General features: G+C 40.6%; 1 protein-coding gene across 2 annotated transcripts in view; it reads right to left on the bottom strand.

The window, feature by feature from the left end:
• The window catches only part of ADAM12 (ADAM metallopeptidase domain 12), a 182,842-nt gene that overhangs the window by 152,286 nt on the left and 14,514 nt on the right, over window positions 1-16,042 (bottom strand). For both annotated transcript variants that reach the window (XM_027655327.1, XM_027655326.1), the window contains exon 2: window positions 13,118-13,251. In XM_027655327.1, the coding sequence (XP_027511128.1) occupies window positions 13,118-13,251 (134 nt within the window). The remainder of the gene's footprint in view (window positions 1-13,117; window positions 13,252-16,042) is intronic.

The following is a 16,042-nucleotide window of genomic DNA, read 5'->3' as shown; positions in this document are numbered from 1 at the left end:
TCAAGCAGAGATTGGATTTTTGGTCTAAATCATTTACTGATAAAGGCAGTGAAGACTTTTCAAATGCTTCTTTTCCTGCACTGAAATATCAAAGTCTCCCTTTTTTACCTGCCCCAATGTAATAGAATTATAGGAAGTACTGTACAGCTCTAACACACAATAATGGGGAGCTCCACAAAGACATTTATTTCATAAACATCAGCCAAAATGTCTGTAGCAGCTGATCCTCTTGCAATTTTAAGCTCTATAATGATGACACAGATAATATCCACACTTCCAATAGCGTTTTATTTCTTTTACATTAAGCTTTTTTTTTCAGTGCCTCTTCCTAAAATTAGAACAACTCCATGTCTATATATGAAGTTTATGACATTGGGAGCACATTACAAGGACACACTGATAAGCTCTGACTCTAAATGAAATTCCTCCCTAATAACATGTCCCAGCAAAGCAGAAACACTGATAAGAGTTTCACTCAGTGGTATCTTCCCTCTCAACTACTTGATTTTATGATTTGATCTCAGTGCAAAATCTTGCTTTAACCTTGGTCAGCTGTTTTTTCCTCACTTATTGTTGCCAAAAAAAATTCAAGACTTGGTTTAAGTGCTGAATCCTGAGACAAGGTTGGAAACAGAGAAGCTGTGTATGTATAGATATAGACATATAAATATAGATATCTACATCTACATTGATATAGATACAAGGGAATTCAGCAATGAGGTGGGGAGGCCCCAGGAACCTCTTTAAAATAAATGACTCAAAGCCAGCTGTGATTCTCTCCATCTCAAACACAAAGATTTGGAGAAATTGGTAAATACCAGTTCTGTGAAGGCTGAAATTAGAGTTGATTTTGATTCTACACGTCAAGGTTTCTTTTTAAATTATTTAATAAAAAGAGTATGGAAGTGTGTTAAGGTCAATAAATTACATTTTAAAAATAAATTGATGCTTGATGATTAGATTGCATATTTGAAAGAAGTAAAAATGTGCATGTAAAAGAAAAATACCAAATCGACCAAAATATTATTTCTCAAACTGTTCCTTAAAATAAATTGTTTTCACGTCAATGTTGATCTATCTCAAAGAAAGGTGATTGTGCTAAACTTGGACTGAGTTAAATGGATCATCATACACTATAAAAATCTCAGTTAATGGTCTTCATAATATTTACAAGCTGTTTTTAAATTGCCTCCAAGGTTGCAACAATGAAAATCCTTGTATACAGAATGCAAATACTCCTCTCTTATTCTTTGAGACCTAAAATCTTGAAAATATTTGTTCCCTTGTTCAGACAACACGTATGATTTTACCACACATGCAAGACACCCCTCTTTTCCCCAGAACAGCAAATCCCTGCTCCCTAAAAGTTGTACAGCAAGAATACAAATGCAAATAACACTTTTAATACAACACTTTTAACCTGAAATGGTCATTACCAGAATCAAATTGATGTTTGGGTTAAACTTTATTCCCATTGTATAGATGAGAAGGAGCAGGACAACAAAAGGGGAGGTGTTTGACTGCATGAAGTAAAAAATTTAGGTTTCCATCTTAGAAAAACACCAACTGTTTCTATCCATATCTTAAATTTGCCCCTTGCAACTTCCAGTGTTCCCAGGCTCCTGACACTTGGTATCCCAGGAGTAGCAATTTCCTTTCCTCTCTCCCTCCTCTGGGGATCCTGGGAAACAACCACTTTGGTCTGGAGGGCTCCCACAGATCACAGTTTAAACCAGTCCAGCCATTTTTTCCCTTTATAATCCCACAGAAGCAATTCTGCACTAAGCTTGTAAGGAACAAAGAGAGTCAAATATTTTGAAATCTTTCTGTTGCAATTGAAGCCTTTTACAACCAGAAATGCTTAAGTAATACCTAGAAACTCAATAAAGCATGAAATATAGTACTTTATATTTAATTATGGGCTTTTCAATTGATTTTAGTTTCTCTCTGCAGGGTGTACTGGGGGTTTGATTTGGGTTTTTACATTTGCCACTCACTCATTCACAGGGATTTATGTGTGTCCCTCAATAGCTGCTTCACTGACAAACATGACACCTCTTGGCAATAAAAGGTTAAAATTCACTTTGCCCTCTGCCTATAACAGAAATACCTTTGCAAGCTAATGATTGTAGCAGGCTGCTCTGTTCCTGAATAAACATTCTAGGGATTTCCTGAGGTGTTGTTTTGTTTTGTCTTTTCTTCTTTCTTTCCCCCCCCCCCCCCCATTTTTAATTGAAGGAAAAGAATTTGGAGGGCACAACCAGCTTAGATGTTATTTCAGTCAAAAAACGTGTGTGTGTTGTCCTTCTATACACTTTTCAAACTGAAAAAATACATTTACACAGCTTCTGGATATTCATTTTATAGAGAAAAAAAAAATCTTTAAAGCTTATCCAACTCATCTCTTTCTGCCAGCTTTCCTTGCCAACTCTTTCTTAGTAATGCCAGTAAATGCCAAAAAAAGTCTGGTTTAAACAATGTTTCTGTCTGTTGAAACCAAGGGAAAGGCAGTTTCTGTTGGATATCCTCGATTCAGGGATCCCACTTTTCCCTCTGAAGGGAGTGGGCAATGTTAACACAGGAATACTCCACGAGTTGCTTTGAGGACAAAATTACACACAGTTCCTCTTATTGACTTTTCCTGCAACGGATTCATTTCCAGAAACTCCCCTCTGCTTTGAAAAAGGCAGGTTCAGGATCTGCCAAGGAAACGGCCCTTTTTGGGGCAGGGAGACTATTGGCTGTCCCGGTTCACACATCGGAGAGCTTTTGTCTCATCGTCCCTTGCCAGGAGGCAAAGCAGAGCTCCTTCAGCAGCGTTGCTTTTTCAGGGACAAGATGTACTTAACGTGAAAACATCTAGGCAAGGATGATGGAATGGGTGAAACTAAAGTAAATAATGTCATCTGAAAGACACCGGAGCAGGATTTCATCCAAGCTTGCTGCCCAAAGGAGCCTACCATCTCCAACACTCCCATAAATGAGATGTGCCAGAAAATAGTATCCACCACCGGGCAAAAATTAGGGATCTCAATGAAGATCTGACCCTCCCCTCACCAGGCAGCAGCTTTGGCTAAAAATGTTTGCTCTTGTGCCCATCTAGGTGACCTGAATATTAAAGTTATCTATAGGCTTCACTTTAAACACAATGTAAAATGCTGGCACCTCAGAAGGAGGCAAAGTTGTTGCTGCCCCATCCCTGGAAGTGTTCAAGGCCAGCCAGGAACAACCTGGTCTAGTGGAAGGTGTCCCTGCACATGGCAAGGAGTTGGAATAAGATGGTCTTGAAGGTCCCTTCCAACTCAAATTGTTCTGTGATTCTATGAATCACTCCAGACAGTGATGATTGGCTGGGAAGGGTTTGGCAGGTTCACCACAAAAAGACCGTTTTTGTGCAGGAAATGCTCCTCCAAGGATGTGGTCAGTGGAGAGAGAAGGAACGAACCAGGAGGTGAACTCTGCCAAGAAACCTCCCAGGAGCTCCTGGTGGAGGGAGAAGGCCAGAAGAGGAAAGGGGAGCAAGGTCATGTAGCAGAAGCAAAATAAAGTTGATCCTAAGGCATGACATAGTAAAGGCAAAAGAATGAAGGCAGGACTGAAGAGCACTTCATTTCCTGAGCGTGATTAAAACTCCAGAGGAAACAACATTTTCACATCCTGGAACCTGGGCAGAGGATGAAAGGGCAGTGACAGAGCCCGAGCCAAGATCTAAATGGAGCTTAACACGTCCTGGTGTGTGACAAGAGGGACAAGACCCCTCCTTGGCTTCAGTGGCCATGTCAGAGGGACCACGTGTGTCCAACTGCTGTGCCAGGATGAGTAAACACTTAATGCAACCAGTATCACCAGCAGATTTATGGTTACACTGACCAGAAACACCACAAGCAGTACAGGGATGAGATCAAGTCCAGTAAAACACTACAGACTCTGGCAGCACCCAGCACACACTCACTGTGCACATGGAAATGCATCACACGAATTATCCCCAAGTGCATTTCATCCCCAAGCTCACGAAACTTCATCACTCCACCACACTTACAGTTCTGTAAATTGTAGATTTAAATTTTAAGTCGCAATCTTCCTGCTAAACCAAGCTCCAAAAGCTCAACTTTAGAACTATGTCCTCGAGGAAAGATGGCACACAAAAGGGGCACGTGATTTCCACAACATAGAAAATGGAACACAACCTTTCTGCTATGATACCAAAATGATATAGATCATTTTTACCCTATCTATGCAAGCTTTTCAAAAACAGCGGGCAGATTTTTGGGGCAGTCATTTTATTTCTAGAAAAATAGCAACACCTTGAAATCCTTTTATTGTCAAGGTATTCCTACTGCATTTTAAAAGAGGTTTGTTATCAATCCTAATTATTTTTTTTTAATCAGGCTTAAATTGAATATAACCTCTATGACTTCTCATTACAGCTCTGAAAAATGAGAAATATTCCTATAGAAGAGAAAAATCAAATGGAGTTTGAGAGAATCATATTGAAATAGAATTATAATTCAAGAATGAAGGCATTGGACTTGTTAACGATAGGACTGGGTAGTTGGACAAGCTAAATTTACTTCCTCATCCCTAAAATATACACTGAGTACAATTCAATTTACTATGGCTTTCTGAAAAAAGGGTCTTCATCACATAATATGTCAGCAGCTAATAGTTTTCATGGTTTTCCCTGCCTCAGAGGACTTGAGTCCTTGGAAAGGCCCCAAGTTCTCCTGCTGTTACCTGCAAGTCCCCAAAGGATTCCTTGCAGGAGATGAACACTCCAGGTACCAAGAGCATTTGGTGGGAGAGAGCCTGTTCTAGGAATTGAGCTGTGCTCAGTTTGACTCAAGGCAGCCACAATAGGAATTAAAAACAAGGGAGATTCTCCTTTTGACTATAAAAACTGATCACATGTTCAGAGCTGGAAACCAAAGTATTATTTTAATCCAACACTGAAATTCATACCTTACGCTCGCAAGATCTGTTGCAAGAGACACGAAATAGCCAAGTATAAGCTAAATTAATTCAATATGAAAATGCCTCAGTACAAGGACTTTACAAACCCAGCATAAGGCAAGAATTTGGGTTTATATTTTAATCCCACCTTAAAAGGTTGCTAGCATTGGCTAAGATAAAAATATTTTTTTTTCATTTTATTACAGAAAGCACGATCTGTTTGTTTGTGGGGATTTTTTAAATAATAGTCTGAAAAATGGTGTTAAAGGGCATTGCTTCAGCACCATCACCTTAGGAGTGGATTCCTCGAGCTCAGATCTGAGACACTACCTCATAGCTGGTGGGTCCCAACAAACCCCTGTGCAGAGCCCCATCAATCCAAGTGCTGGCAGGGAACAGCAGGGTGGTACTGGGAGACAGAGCTCTCCCAACACTATTATATCACTGCTGATCCTCACTGGCCAAGTATGACAAAATTCCTCCAGCAGCTCAGCGTGATACAAGCTCATGAAAGGGACTTTCACCCTATGGAGGGCTACAAAATACTGAGGAGAGCAGGAGGTATCTGGTGGGTTGTTACTATAAAACTCTACGTTTTCTGTTCATTAAAAGAGCCATCACCTTCAATAATACCTGTGGTTTATATTGGGCATAAACTGTCACACAAAGCTTTACAAACTTAACACACTGTATTACTTAAGCTAAAAATGAAATGGACTCTTTTCTGGGATGAATCCCAATTGTTTAACACTTCCCAGTATGCCCAAGTGATTCAGGCAGGAAATTAATACTAGTATATCTAGTTGAAACCAGGGCACTGATTCAGTGCAGACAGAGAAAAGAATTTTCCCTGCTCAGTCACCAACATAAAGTTTTCATTGGTGGTCCCAGCTCCAGGAATTTCTCAAGCCTGTGGCTGTTGTGTAGGATCCAGCAAGTCCCTGGAACCAGGATACATTCACCAGCGTTTCTAAAAGATGTCATAAATTAAATTATCAGATTGATCAATTGGCTTAACAGGGTTGGATTGGTTGGTACAGGTCTGGATGAGAAGAAGAGAACATGTTTTTCTCCACAACAATCTCCCCTTGGACAAGATAAGGTGAGAGGGGTGGCTTTAAGCTGTTTTTGCTCACCCAGTGGATCAATTCATCCCTACCAGCATGGACACAGAAATTGCTCTGATTACCAGAGGAGGTGACACTTTCCCTTTCCTCCTAATGTCCATGCAAAACTTGTGCTGTTTCCAAATTAAACAAACACAGAAGAGTTAATAAATAATAGAGAGTATTTGAACTAATTAGTCCTCACAGTGGCCCTACGAGGCAGGAGTAAAGGTATAGAAAAAAGCAAAAGAAATAACAGATTGTTTACCAGGCTATTAAATTAATGACTTCCAGGTTATTAATTAAAGGCTCGAGGAGAGGAACTCCCAGAGAAGGTTATCGAGGATTTGTGCTGTTCCTCACACCACTGGGGCTGCCTGTGCCAAGCTGCATTCCCAGCTGGTGACACAGCTCTGTCTCTTATATTGGATGCTCATGAGTCATAAAAAATACAGAGAGGACTATAAATTCTGTTTATGCCTCTCTCTCTTAAGATATGTAAAACTACTATGTAAGAGAGCTCTGAAAGCTGTCCTCTCAGTCTTCAAAAACTTGGTTAAGCAGCACTGTATGATTCCCCTTAATACAATTGTCTGGAAGTCTAAACTTTGGTAATTATTTCAAATGAAAAGGAACAGCAGGAGGCTCAGTTGAAGGGAATATAAACAATTATCACTTGCACGAAGGCTATGCCAGTTATGAAATAAACTTGAATGGGTTTGCTCTTGAAAACACTGAGCACTAAATTAATTATGTGACATAGGGAGCCCGTCAGCTGTATCCGTGCATCCAACCCTATAGGAGAGTCACGCAAGAGGTGCAGCAAAGAGGAGCAATGAACCAGCACAGAGATCTTCCCTGTGAGGGTGGTGAGGCACTAGGACAGGTTTCCCAGAGAAGCTGTGGCTGCTTCATCCCTGGAAGTGTTCAAAGGCCAAGTTGGACAGGGCTTGGAGCAACCTGGGATAGTGGGAGGTGCTCCAGCCATAGAACAAGATGATCTTTAAGGTCCCTTTCTGCCCAAACCAGTCTGTGACTCTGTGATGATCTCACTGGGGTCTTTCTGCTGGGGGCACCAATAAGTTCCTAATCACACTGAAGCTGCTGTGCAGCCCAGAACTCCAGATGAGAGACCGGATTATGGTTGACTTTGCCCCTCCTGCCAGTTTGCAAGAGAAATGCACTGATGCAAGAGCATAATGAGAGGATCAAACAGGTGAGGCCCATCCCTGCTTGGCTTCAAATACATCCTTGAATCTCCAGCATTATTATCCTGACTTTTTGACAAATTTAAAGTTATTTCTTGTTCTTGCCGATGTTTTTTTGTTTAAATGCCAAAAAATCCCTATTTCAGTAGGTGTTAAATCAGGGCCTTATGGTGAAGGCATGAAGAAAATGGCAAAAGGTGAAAAGCATCCAATACATGTGATAAATCTGGAGAACTGTAGAGATAACTACCAACTGCCAGAGCTCATGATACTTTTATAGATAGTAGAGAATTTCACACTGAGATTCACGTAATCAGTGTCCAGAATACCATACAAATAACCAAGATTCAGATGTTTGCTTCTGAACACAATCCATAACACAATACTTCACGAATGAGGCAGGCACGGATGCCAAAGCTGCTTCTTCAGGAGCAAAAGGAGATGCAATGCATGCTAAGCAGCAAGAAATGGTAATCCTCTGCCACTTCACATGCAGAATCTTTTGAGCTGTGACAAGTGTACACTTAAAAACCAGAAGAAATATGGTCTAAATATATATTTTATAGCTGGCTTTCATCTTTATCTTCACATTTCATTGCTAGAGTTTGTATTCAAAGCATAACATAACACCAAGAAAGAAAAAAAAGAGTGTTGCTACAAGAAAAGGAACTCTGCCTTCTCATCTTCCTTTTTCCCTTTTTTTAAAGCACTTCTTTAAGATTTCAATTTGCAACACTGATTTATTCCAGCCCAGCCAAAGGAAGGAAATGGATTCACACGAGCTCAGAATCTGGCCTTGAAAACTCAAACTTGGCAAAGCAGTGCTAACGTTCTCTGAAATCATTGCCCCCTCCCTCAAGGGGAAAAGAATTTCTGATTTATTTGGATTTAAGAGTCATTGGTTTGGAATCATAGCTGTTCTTTGTCAGGGGACATTCTACAGCTCTTGACATCCTCTCTGCCCACCATGCCATCTTTCTTTTCCTTTGCTTGTCTCTAACCCCAGTAGCAACCCCAATCTCTTGGAGTGTGAAAAGCCACTGAGACAGAGGTTTATCTCTCTGCAAGGTGGAGGAGAGGTTGCTTTTCCAATCTATTTTTTATATATTGAGGTCAGTGACAGTATTTTAAAAGAGCCAGGAGAGACTCTAAGCGATTCAAGTGGATCGAGGGTCTAACCCATTGACAGGTATATTGTGTGCTCCTACTTTCTCAGAGTTAGTTATTTTTCAAAAGTTACATAGCAAAATTTGCTTGTTATTCTCTACACATCACCCAAATTTAAAGGGAAAAATCAAATTTGCTGCATCATTTGAAAGCTGCCTGGGCTGACAACCCCCAAACTCAAAGAAACTTAAAGCATTTCAGGAGTTCCCAGCTTCTCATACGGCTCTTCAGAAACCACACTCAGCTCCAGGCTGCCTGGCTACAGGTCCTCCAATACCTGCCCAGGTTCATCTGTGTTCAAATTTGTCTTTCTTTATGGCAATTGTATCCTGACTGGAGCACACACCTATGTGTGGAACAGTTTAATATTGTGCTGAGATGCATACAGAGATCAGAATTACAAAAGTAGGTCCAAAAGCATCAAAATATGCAAAGTATCACCCAGTAAGGAAAGCTGCACTTCACCTGCTCATGTGCTTTCAGAAAATTCAGAAGACTGAATCTTTCAAAGCACCTGGTCAGCCTCATGATTCTATTTGAGCCCTTGCAGGTGCCAATGATGGAATTACAGATCCTGCACAGCCAAGATTAGAGAAAAAGCCCACACCTGAGTGACAGATACCACAACCCGGGGTCTCTGTGTTTACCTGCATAATGGATCACATCATATATCCACAAAATGCTTCCAATTTCCCAGGAACTTCATGCATTTTGAAATCTGGACTAAACCCTGTGTGCAAAGCCAACTCCATTAATCAGTGTGTCACTCTGGGAATATGAGTGGCAGCTCAGGGCAATGCCACACTGGGATCCCCCCCAGCACTGCAGCTATTCCATGTCTGCCCTGGATGGGCTCTGGCAGCAGCATTTCCCCACAGTTGCGAGCTTTTAAGTGTAGAAATGGAGCCAAAAATCCCTTAATGCCCACGTCAAATGCTTCCTTGTCTCTCCAAGAGGAGCCATGTGCTCCAGGCTCTGGTCTAACACAGATATTACCTGACCTCCAGCTCCTGGGATGCAGGGATCTGGCACACATTAACCAGTGTGTGTCCCTTACAGGGTGTGAGGATACAAGCTGAAGCCAAACAGATGGTCTTCTAAAAATCTTCCCTAAAGTGCTCTGTGTACTAAAACATCACTTACCCAGCTCTCATCAAACCTGGCTTGATTTGCAAGTCTCAAGCCAAGTTTATAGAAAAATATTCAGCTGGAAACATGCAGGGGGAAAGAGTCTTTTCCCTGCACTTGAATAATATAAAAATGAAACCATTTCAAAAAATTCAGGAAAAATAGAACCCAACCCTCTTGGGTTTAAACCAAGCACTGAGAGAGTGGGGAAATCAACACAGAATGCAAAGTGCTGAGCAAATGTAAAAAGAGAGAAGTGGAAGGACAACTGGAGCTGTAATGTATGAAGACCTATCAACACATTCTGCAACGCACAGGATTTCAGCGGGGACGGAAATCACATCTGCACAGAATATGGGCAGCTATTGTTAGAAAGGCACAGAGTGGTGTTGCACCACCCTTCAGGGTCCCAATTCCACTGTCACACACCCACAAATGTAGTTACTCATCAGCAACCCTGACTGGCAACGACCGGATACTCAAAATAGTAGCCACTAATTTTAGCAGCATGTTCAGGATTAGCAACCAAATATTATATCCAGTTAATAAAAGAATTTAACTGGGAACTATTAAAATATTCTGACTGAAAATGATCTAAATTTTATGAATTCAACAAAAGATGCCAGGAGAAATGTTAACAACCCCCAACTAGATGAACAGCATTGTATAGTTGGAAGAACATACAGGTATTTCTGTAGTAACTTCTCTTAAGTATCCATATTTTATTTTTTAAATGTACTTCACTCTATAGGGCACTGATAGGACAAGGGGAAACGGCCCTAAATTGGGCCAGAGGAGGTTTCCATTAGATATTAGGAAAAGTTTCTTCACTAAAAAAGTGGTTAAGCATTGGATGAGGCTCCCCCAGGACAATGTTGGAGACCCCATCCCTGGAGGTGTCCAAGGAATGACTGGACGTGGCACACAGTGCTCTGGGCTGGGTGACAAGGTAGGGATTGGTCACAGATTGAACTGCATGATCTTGGAGGTCTTTTCCAACCTAAATGATTCTGTGATTCTATATAAAGTGTTTACATGTGCATATCCACCTTATTAAGCAAGAAAGAAACAGCAGCATTTCTGAACTGGTTCTACCACCATGAGATCCTGCTCTTGGTCCCTTAGAGTTTTGACTTGAGTTGGGGAAAGTGAAGAGAATACTGATCTGCCCAGTAGATGATGAGGTCTCTCCCGAAACCAACCACTATATTTATATTGGGGGAATCCCAAATTCTTTAATTATAGTTTAATTACATGTCTAAATTTAAAATTGGGATTTGCCCACCATTCATTTGAACTGCCATTCTTAGGAAGCACCTAAATCATTCAATGTCCTTGAAAAAGTACATCCCAACTCTACTAAAGTAAAACCAGGTTAGAGCTAAGAAACTTTTTTTTCCTCATTAAATGGAATTTTGTTGCTACTGCTGAGCAGGTTTGTGTGTTTGTGCCATGAGAAACTGTGACTGGTATCAGATTTTTTGCTCCTGCTCTGCACAGTGTATGGCCCTCAACCAGAAAGTCATTAGCTTAATAATCATTCCTGACAGATTCCAAATGAGAGATTCCAACAGATACTGCAGTGACTCCTGGGGTAAATAAAAGGACAGTTTTATCTCCAAGATGGGAGAGAAAGAGCACACTGCACTAAATGACAGCATGGTTTCCCAGGGACTAATTGTTAAGTGGGAATATTTATGGATAGAGGATTGGAGAATGGGGCTATCACTGCCAGGCAATTATCTATACACTAATAACTTTAATACTTTGGCATTTTTATAGCCACTCCATTATTTACTTTACTATATCTTCTATTGCAATACCATTCTTCTGCTTACAAGTACATACTTTTTTTAACTTCATATACAATTAAAATAAAGCAGAGGAACACTTTGAAATGAGTTGGAGAACAATAGATCCTATTTAACCATCAAGTACAACAGTATTTAACTTTTGTGCTTTTGATCAATATTTATGTGACAAGCTATTCATTACTCTTCTCTACCAGTTTAAAGCTGTTGTTCTTCCCACAGCCTGATGTGCACTTTTGTGTATTTAATTTATGTTTCCATGGAAAAGAAGCATTCAAAGGGGAAAAAAAGTGCTGAGACAGCACGTGGATCTTTCTACCAAGCCACAAATCTTTTCTAATGTTCATCTTAAACTGAAAGTAATTCTGGGAAACAAATTAACGATATAAATCACATTATCATTACTCACATAAAGATATTCTGTTGTAACTCTCTCAGAAAGCTACAGTGAGTAGCTAAAAGGCCTCTATATCTATGGAGAACGCCTGTTTCTAATTAAATTATCTAAAAATAGAGTTGCACATACATCCAGGACCAAGCCATCTGTGTTATCTCTCCAAGATAAGCCCCTATATGATATCCCTTTCACCACTGTGGAGATTCAAAGCTGGGACTGGCCCTTCTTTCCTATTTAGGAAGGGAAAAAGAAAACAAAATTTTAATCCAGACAAGATTTTTGAAACTCAGAACCCCTGTTTTGAAATATCTTTTCACACCTACTTCTGTCAATCAGTAATGTGACTCAAAGCCTTGTCCTGCAAGCAGTGGCAGTAAAGCAGGATTTCTCCATGAAACACTTTCCCAATCCAGTAGTGAAAGCTGTTTCTAATGGGCTCTCTGGCCTCTTTGCACTCTTTTTGTGTGATGGTTTTTGCCTGTTTTTTTCCCTTTTTTTTTTAACTCTTTAAAAATCTAATTTTTTTTTCTCCTCATTCTGATAATTAAAAGAAGAATATAAGAAGTGAGCTGTAACCAAACTGGACCTGAGTTAAAAGTTTGGGTAAGAGATTCCCATGACAGTTTTGTTGATAATAAACAACAAACTGTCTTCATGCTTCAAGGAGGAGACCAAGGAGACAAAAACCAGCCCTTTTCTCCTAAAAGCAGCTACACATACAATCTGCCAATGTCTGAGAGGAAAAAAAGGGGGAAAGCTTATCAGGGCCTGTCGAGAGGGGGAAACAATCTCTGTTTGGTCAGAGCCAGAGGCAGATTATCCCTTGTTAGGCAGGGGGAAAGCAGAATGTGAAGGGAGAGTCACCCCTGACTCCCAACCCAGCACATGGGATGGAATTTGGGAGCTGTCTCCCATAACTGGTAATTATCTCCAGGTAATGTCTCAGGCTGCAGACAGCACAGCAACATTATTTAAGGAACACTGTTCCTTAAAGCTCTTGCTGTCAGACCCTATTTATTTGTGTTTGCCCCTCAATTTTGGGGCTGTTTTGCTCTTCCGTGATACAATCTCAAGCAACGAAATTATTATCATTTCACTTTAAGCTTCCACTTCTGCCACCAGAAAGTAGAATGTCCTCTGCAGGAAACAGCTATTAATTTTGACCAAACACTTTATCCATTTCTTAAATTAGATAAGTAACAATTTCAGATATACAACAAAATACAAAAACCACTCTATGATCAACCTATATGATAAGATCAATCTATGATGAAGTGCATTTAATTCCCCCTAAAGCCTTTAAGTTGTTACATACCTTAGAATAAAATATTAGGCAAAATGAAGACTAACCTTTGAATAAATGTCATTTACTGGTCTCCACTGTTCTCCATTCAAAAGGAAGGGAATTGTTATCTCATAATCTTTTGACTGGTCCTTTGACATCTGCTCTCTTGAGGACTCCAATTTGCTGTCCACATTCTCACCTAAGGAGAGGAAGAAGTATTTTAGGTTAGTCACAAAGAGCATCTGACAACCTGAACCTTGTTATTTAAGGGACCTGGCAGCACATTTGAAAAGGAAATAATTCAGGAAAGAATTAAACATTAAAACACTGTGGGGTCATGCTGTCAGCATCAAAACCTACACAAATTTTGAAGAGAGTTGGGTTTCAGGGAAAGAAGTTGGAGGTCTATTAGATGGTGTCCTTCTGTAGCAGCAGAGGGCTAAGACTGTACATAAGAAGTAAAGATACCAGGGCACAAAGATAAAAAGATCAAGGTGCACGTTCTCATTAGTGGGGGAAAAAAAGCGCCTGGAAGTGAATATAAACTCTCATTGAAATAACACTCTACTCCTACACAGACAGATGACTTCAATTCAGCCTACCAGGTCAAAAAGCTATTTGCATGCAACATTTATCAAGGATTTCCCCCCTCCCTAAACACACTAACATCAATGGGCCTGTCAAAGCAGAGCCTTAAAACCAGTATCACAGTACAAGAGCTGAAAAAGATATTGAGAATAAATCTTAAAGGGAAAATAGGGATGGCTTCCAGGTGCCATGAGACAGTCCAAACACTGGCAGGGTTTGCCACGCTCTTGAGTGACCATCACACTGGCCCCTCTGGTGCACTTGGATGAGGATGAGACCTGAGTCTTCACAGCTGCTCTAGAAATGTGTTCATCCTGCACTAAGGTGGAGAAAGACCAGTGTCACCTCTCCTCCTCCTTTCCCCCACCCCCTTTGAGCTACAAGGTACAGAGGGAAGGTGACAGGGCAGAGTTTTGGCAGCTAAATCATGTCCAGGGTTGAACCAGGTATGGCAAAGAGAGGAGAGCTGTAAGGTCAGACTTGCCCACACAGCCCAGTGCTCAGTGCTGCCATCCCAGCCACCTGACCCACCCTCTGTTCTCACCTAACACGCTCTGAGGATCAAGAGTTATATTTTGAGCAGAATTACCTCAATTAAATAACTGCTAGAATTAGCTTAAAAACATCTGTGCAGTCCTTACAGTGAAGCCTATGTGAGAGGAAGGCAAGTTGGGTATTTCCTGATATGCTTTCAAAAATATGGTACTTTGCCTAAAACACCAAAAAATAAAACCCAAAAAAAACCAAAAACAAAAAACCCACCAAGATAAAAAGATAAAGAATATTGGAGAGAGGAAAGTTGCTTGTCATACATGGCTCTTACACCCCCTCAGAACAGCCCAAGCCCAATTGAAAGGGGTCTGGGAGGAAGGATACAGTGCTGGTCCTTGGAAGGGATGGTCCAAACCTGGCCCACAATTGGGTTCACCCCCATCGAGGCATTTGAGATACCATTTCATCTGCCAAAGAGGGTCTAGACAGAACCTCAAACCCTTTATTCTCATTATCAGGCATGAAGTTCCCTGCACAGAACAGAAATTTATGAAGCATATCTCAGTGAAATGAGAAAAGTTTGGCTCTAGCCCCGATCTCCCTTTTTCTTGGCTCACTAGAGCAGACTCAACTATAGGAATTAAATGACTCAGGCTCTCCTATTATTTTGTAGGATTTGCATTCTAAAAGTTTCATGAGATCTAAATTTTAAGAAACCCTACAGGGATCCTTATCCTCCCATGTCTGCATGGCTTCCACATAGTCTGAGCCCATGAGGCTGCAGTGAGATACCAGGAAGCATCAAAGTCTTTCTGCTACTCCTACATGTGCAAGTTGCCTTTTTTATTAATTCTGCAAAGCATTAACTTCACAGCATTACCCAAAACTGAAGAAAAGGGGTGGGATCAACATTTGTGCACAGATGTGTTATTCCCTAAATAGACAGCACAGTCCAAAAGTGCAACAGCTATAAAAATATCACGGGATAAGGGAAGAAAATCCACACAAAGTGTGGTTCAATTTTGCCGCTCCTCTTCCATCCCAATGAAGGGATGCTTGTGGTGCATAACAAAGGAAGGTTACAATGAGCAAATTTAATCTTACACACATGGTTATTTATCTGCATGCTGAAAACACACATTGTGCAGAAGTGTTGATAGTCTGGAGACAGACATCAAGACAGGTTTATGGGCAGCAGTTATATCTTTATTGGAAAAGATAATTTATTTGGGGGAAACAAAGCAGACAAGCTTTAGGGCTCGCAAACTCCTCTGAAGCCACGGCATTTATAAAACACAAGATCAATTTCTGTCTAGTTGCTTTCCTTCAACCAGATATTTGGCTGCTTATCTGAATGTTTTTATTTAAATTATTGGGTGTGATAAAAATCACAGCTTCCTGCGGAAGGCAGAGGAAGCACTGCAGCCCAATCCTGGGCCTCATTCTGGAGAGCAGTTGGGCACAGGCTTAAAGTTATGCACTTGCTTAACTCCCAGCTGCCCTCAGTGTGATATATGCACAGGGTGGTTTCTTTTGTAAATCAAATAACAACTGTTTTGCTGAGGTAAGTTGACTATATTCATGGGCTACGAATATTTCTGAAAGGCTACAAAATGAAGAGAACTGTTTAATTGATAAACAAACTCTAGATCAGGCTTTAAATATAAAAGTACAGGGCAGGTAAAAAGGTAAAATTTTTAAATAGGATTCTGCAGCCTAATTGCAAAACTTCAATGAACACAGTACAGCAAATAAGGGGTCACAGCCAATGAAGAGCAACCCACTTATCCATCTGAGTGGGAAAGGTCTGAAAGGCCACTGAGCCTGACCAAGCAGCAGGACACAGACATGGGTAGAGGAAGATTCTAAATCAAGAGGAAAAAAATACCAAAAAAAAAAAAAAAAAAAAA

The sequence above is a fragment of the Corapipo altera genome, unplaced genomic scaffold (assembly GCF_003945725.1).
Source record: "Corapipo altera isolate COAL_440 unplaced genomic scaffold, ASM394572v1 180, whole genome shotgun sequence".
Classification (NCBI taxonomy): domain Eukaryota; kingdom Metazoa; phylum Chordata; class Aves; order Passeriformes; family Pipridae; genus Corapipo; species Corapipo altera.
Note: the sequence above shows the minus strand (reverse complement) of the source record. Positions and strands in the feature narration are given on the sequence as shown.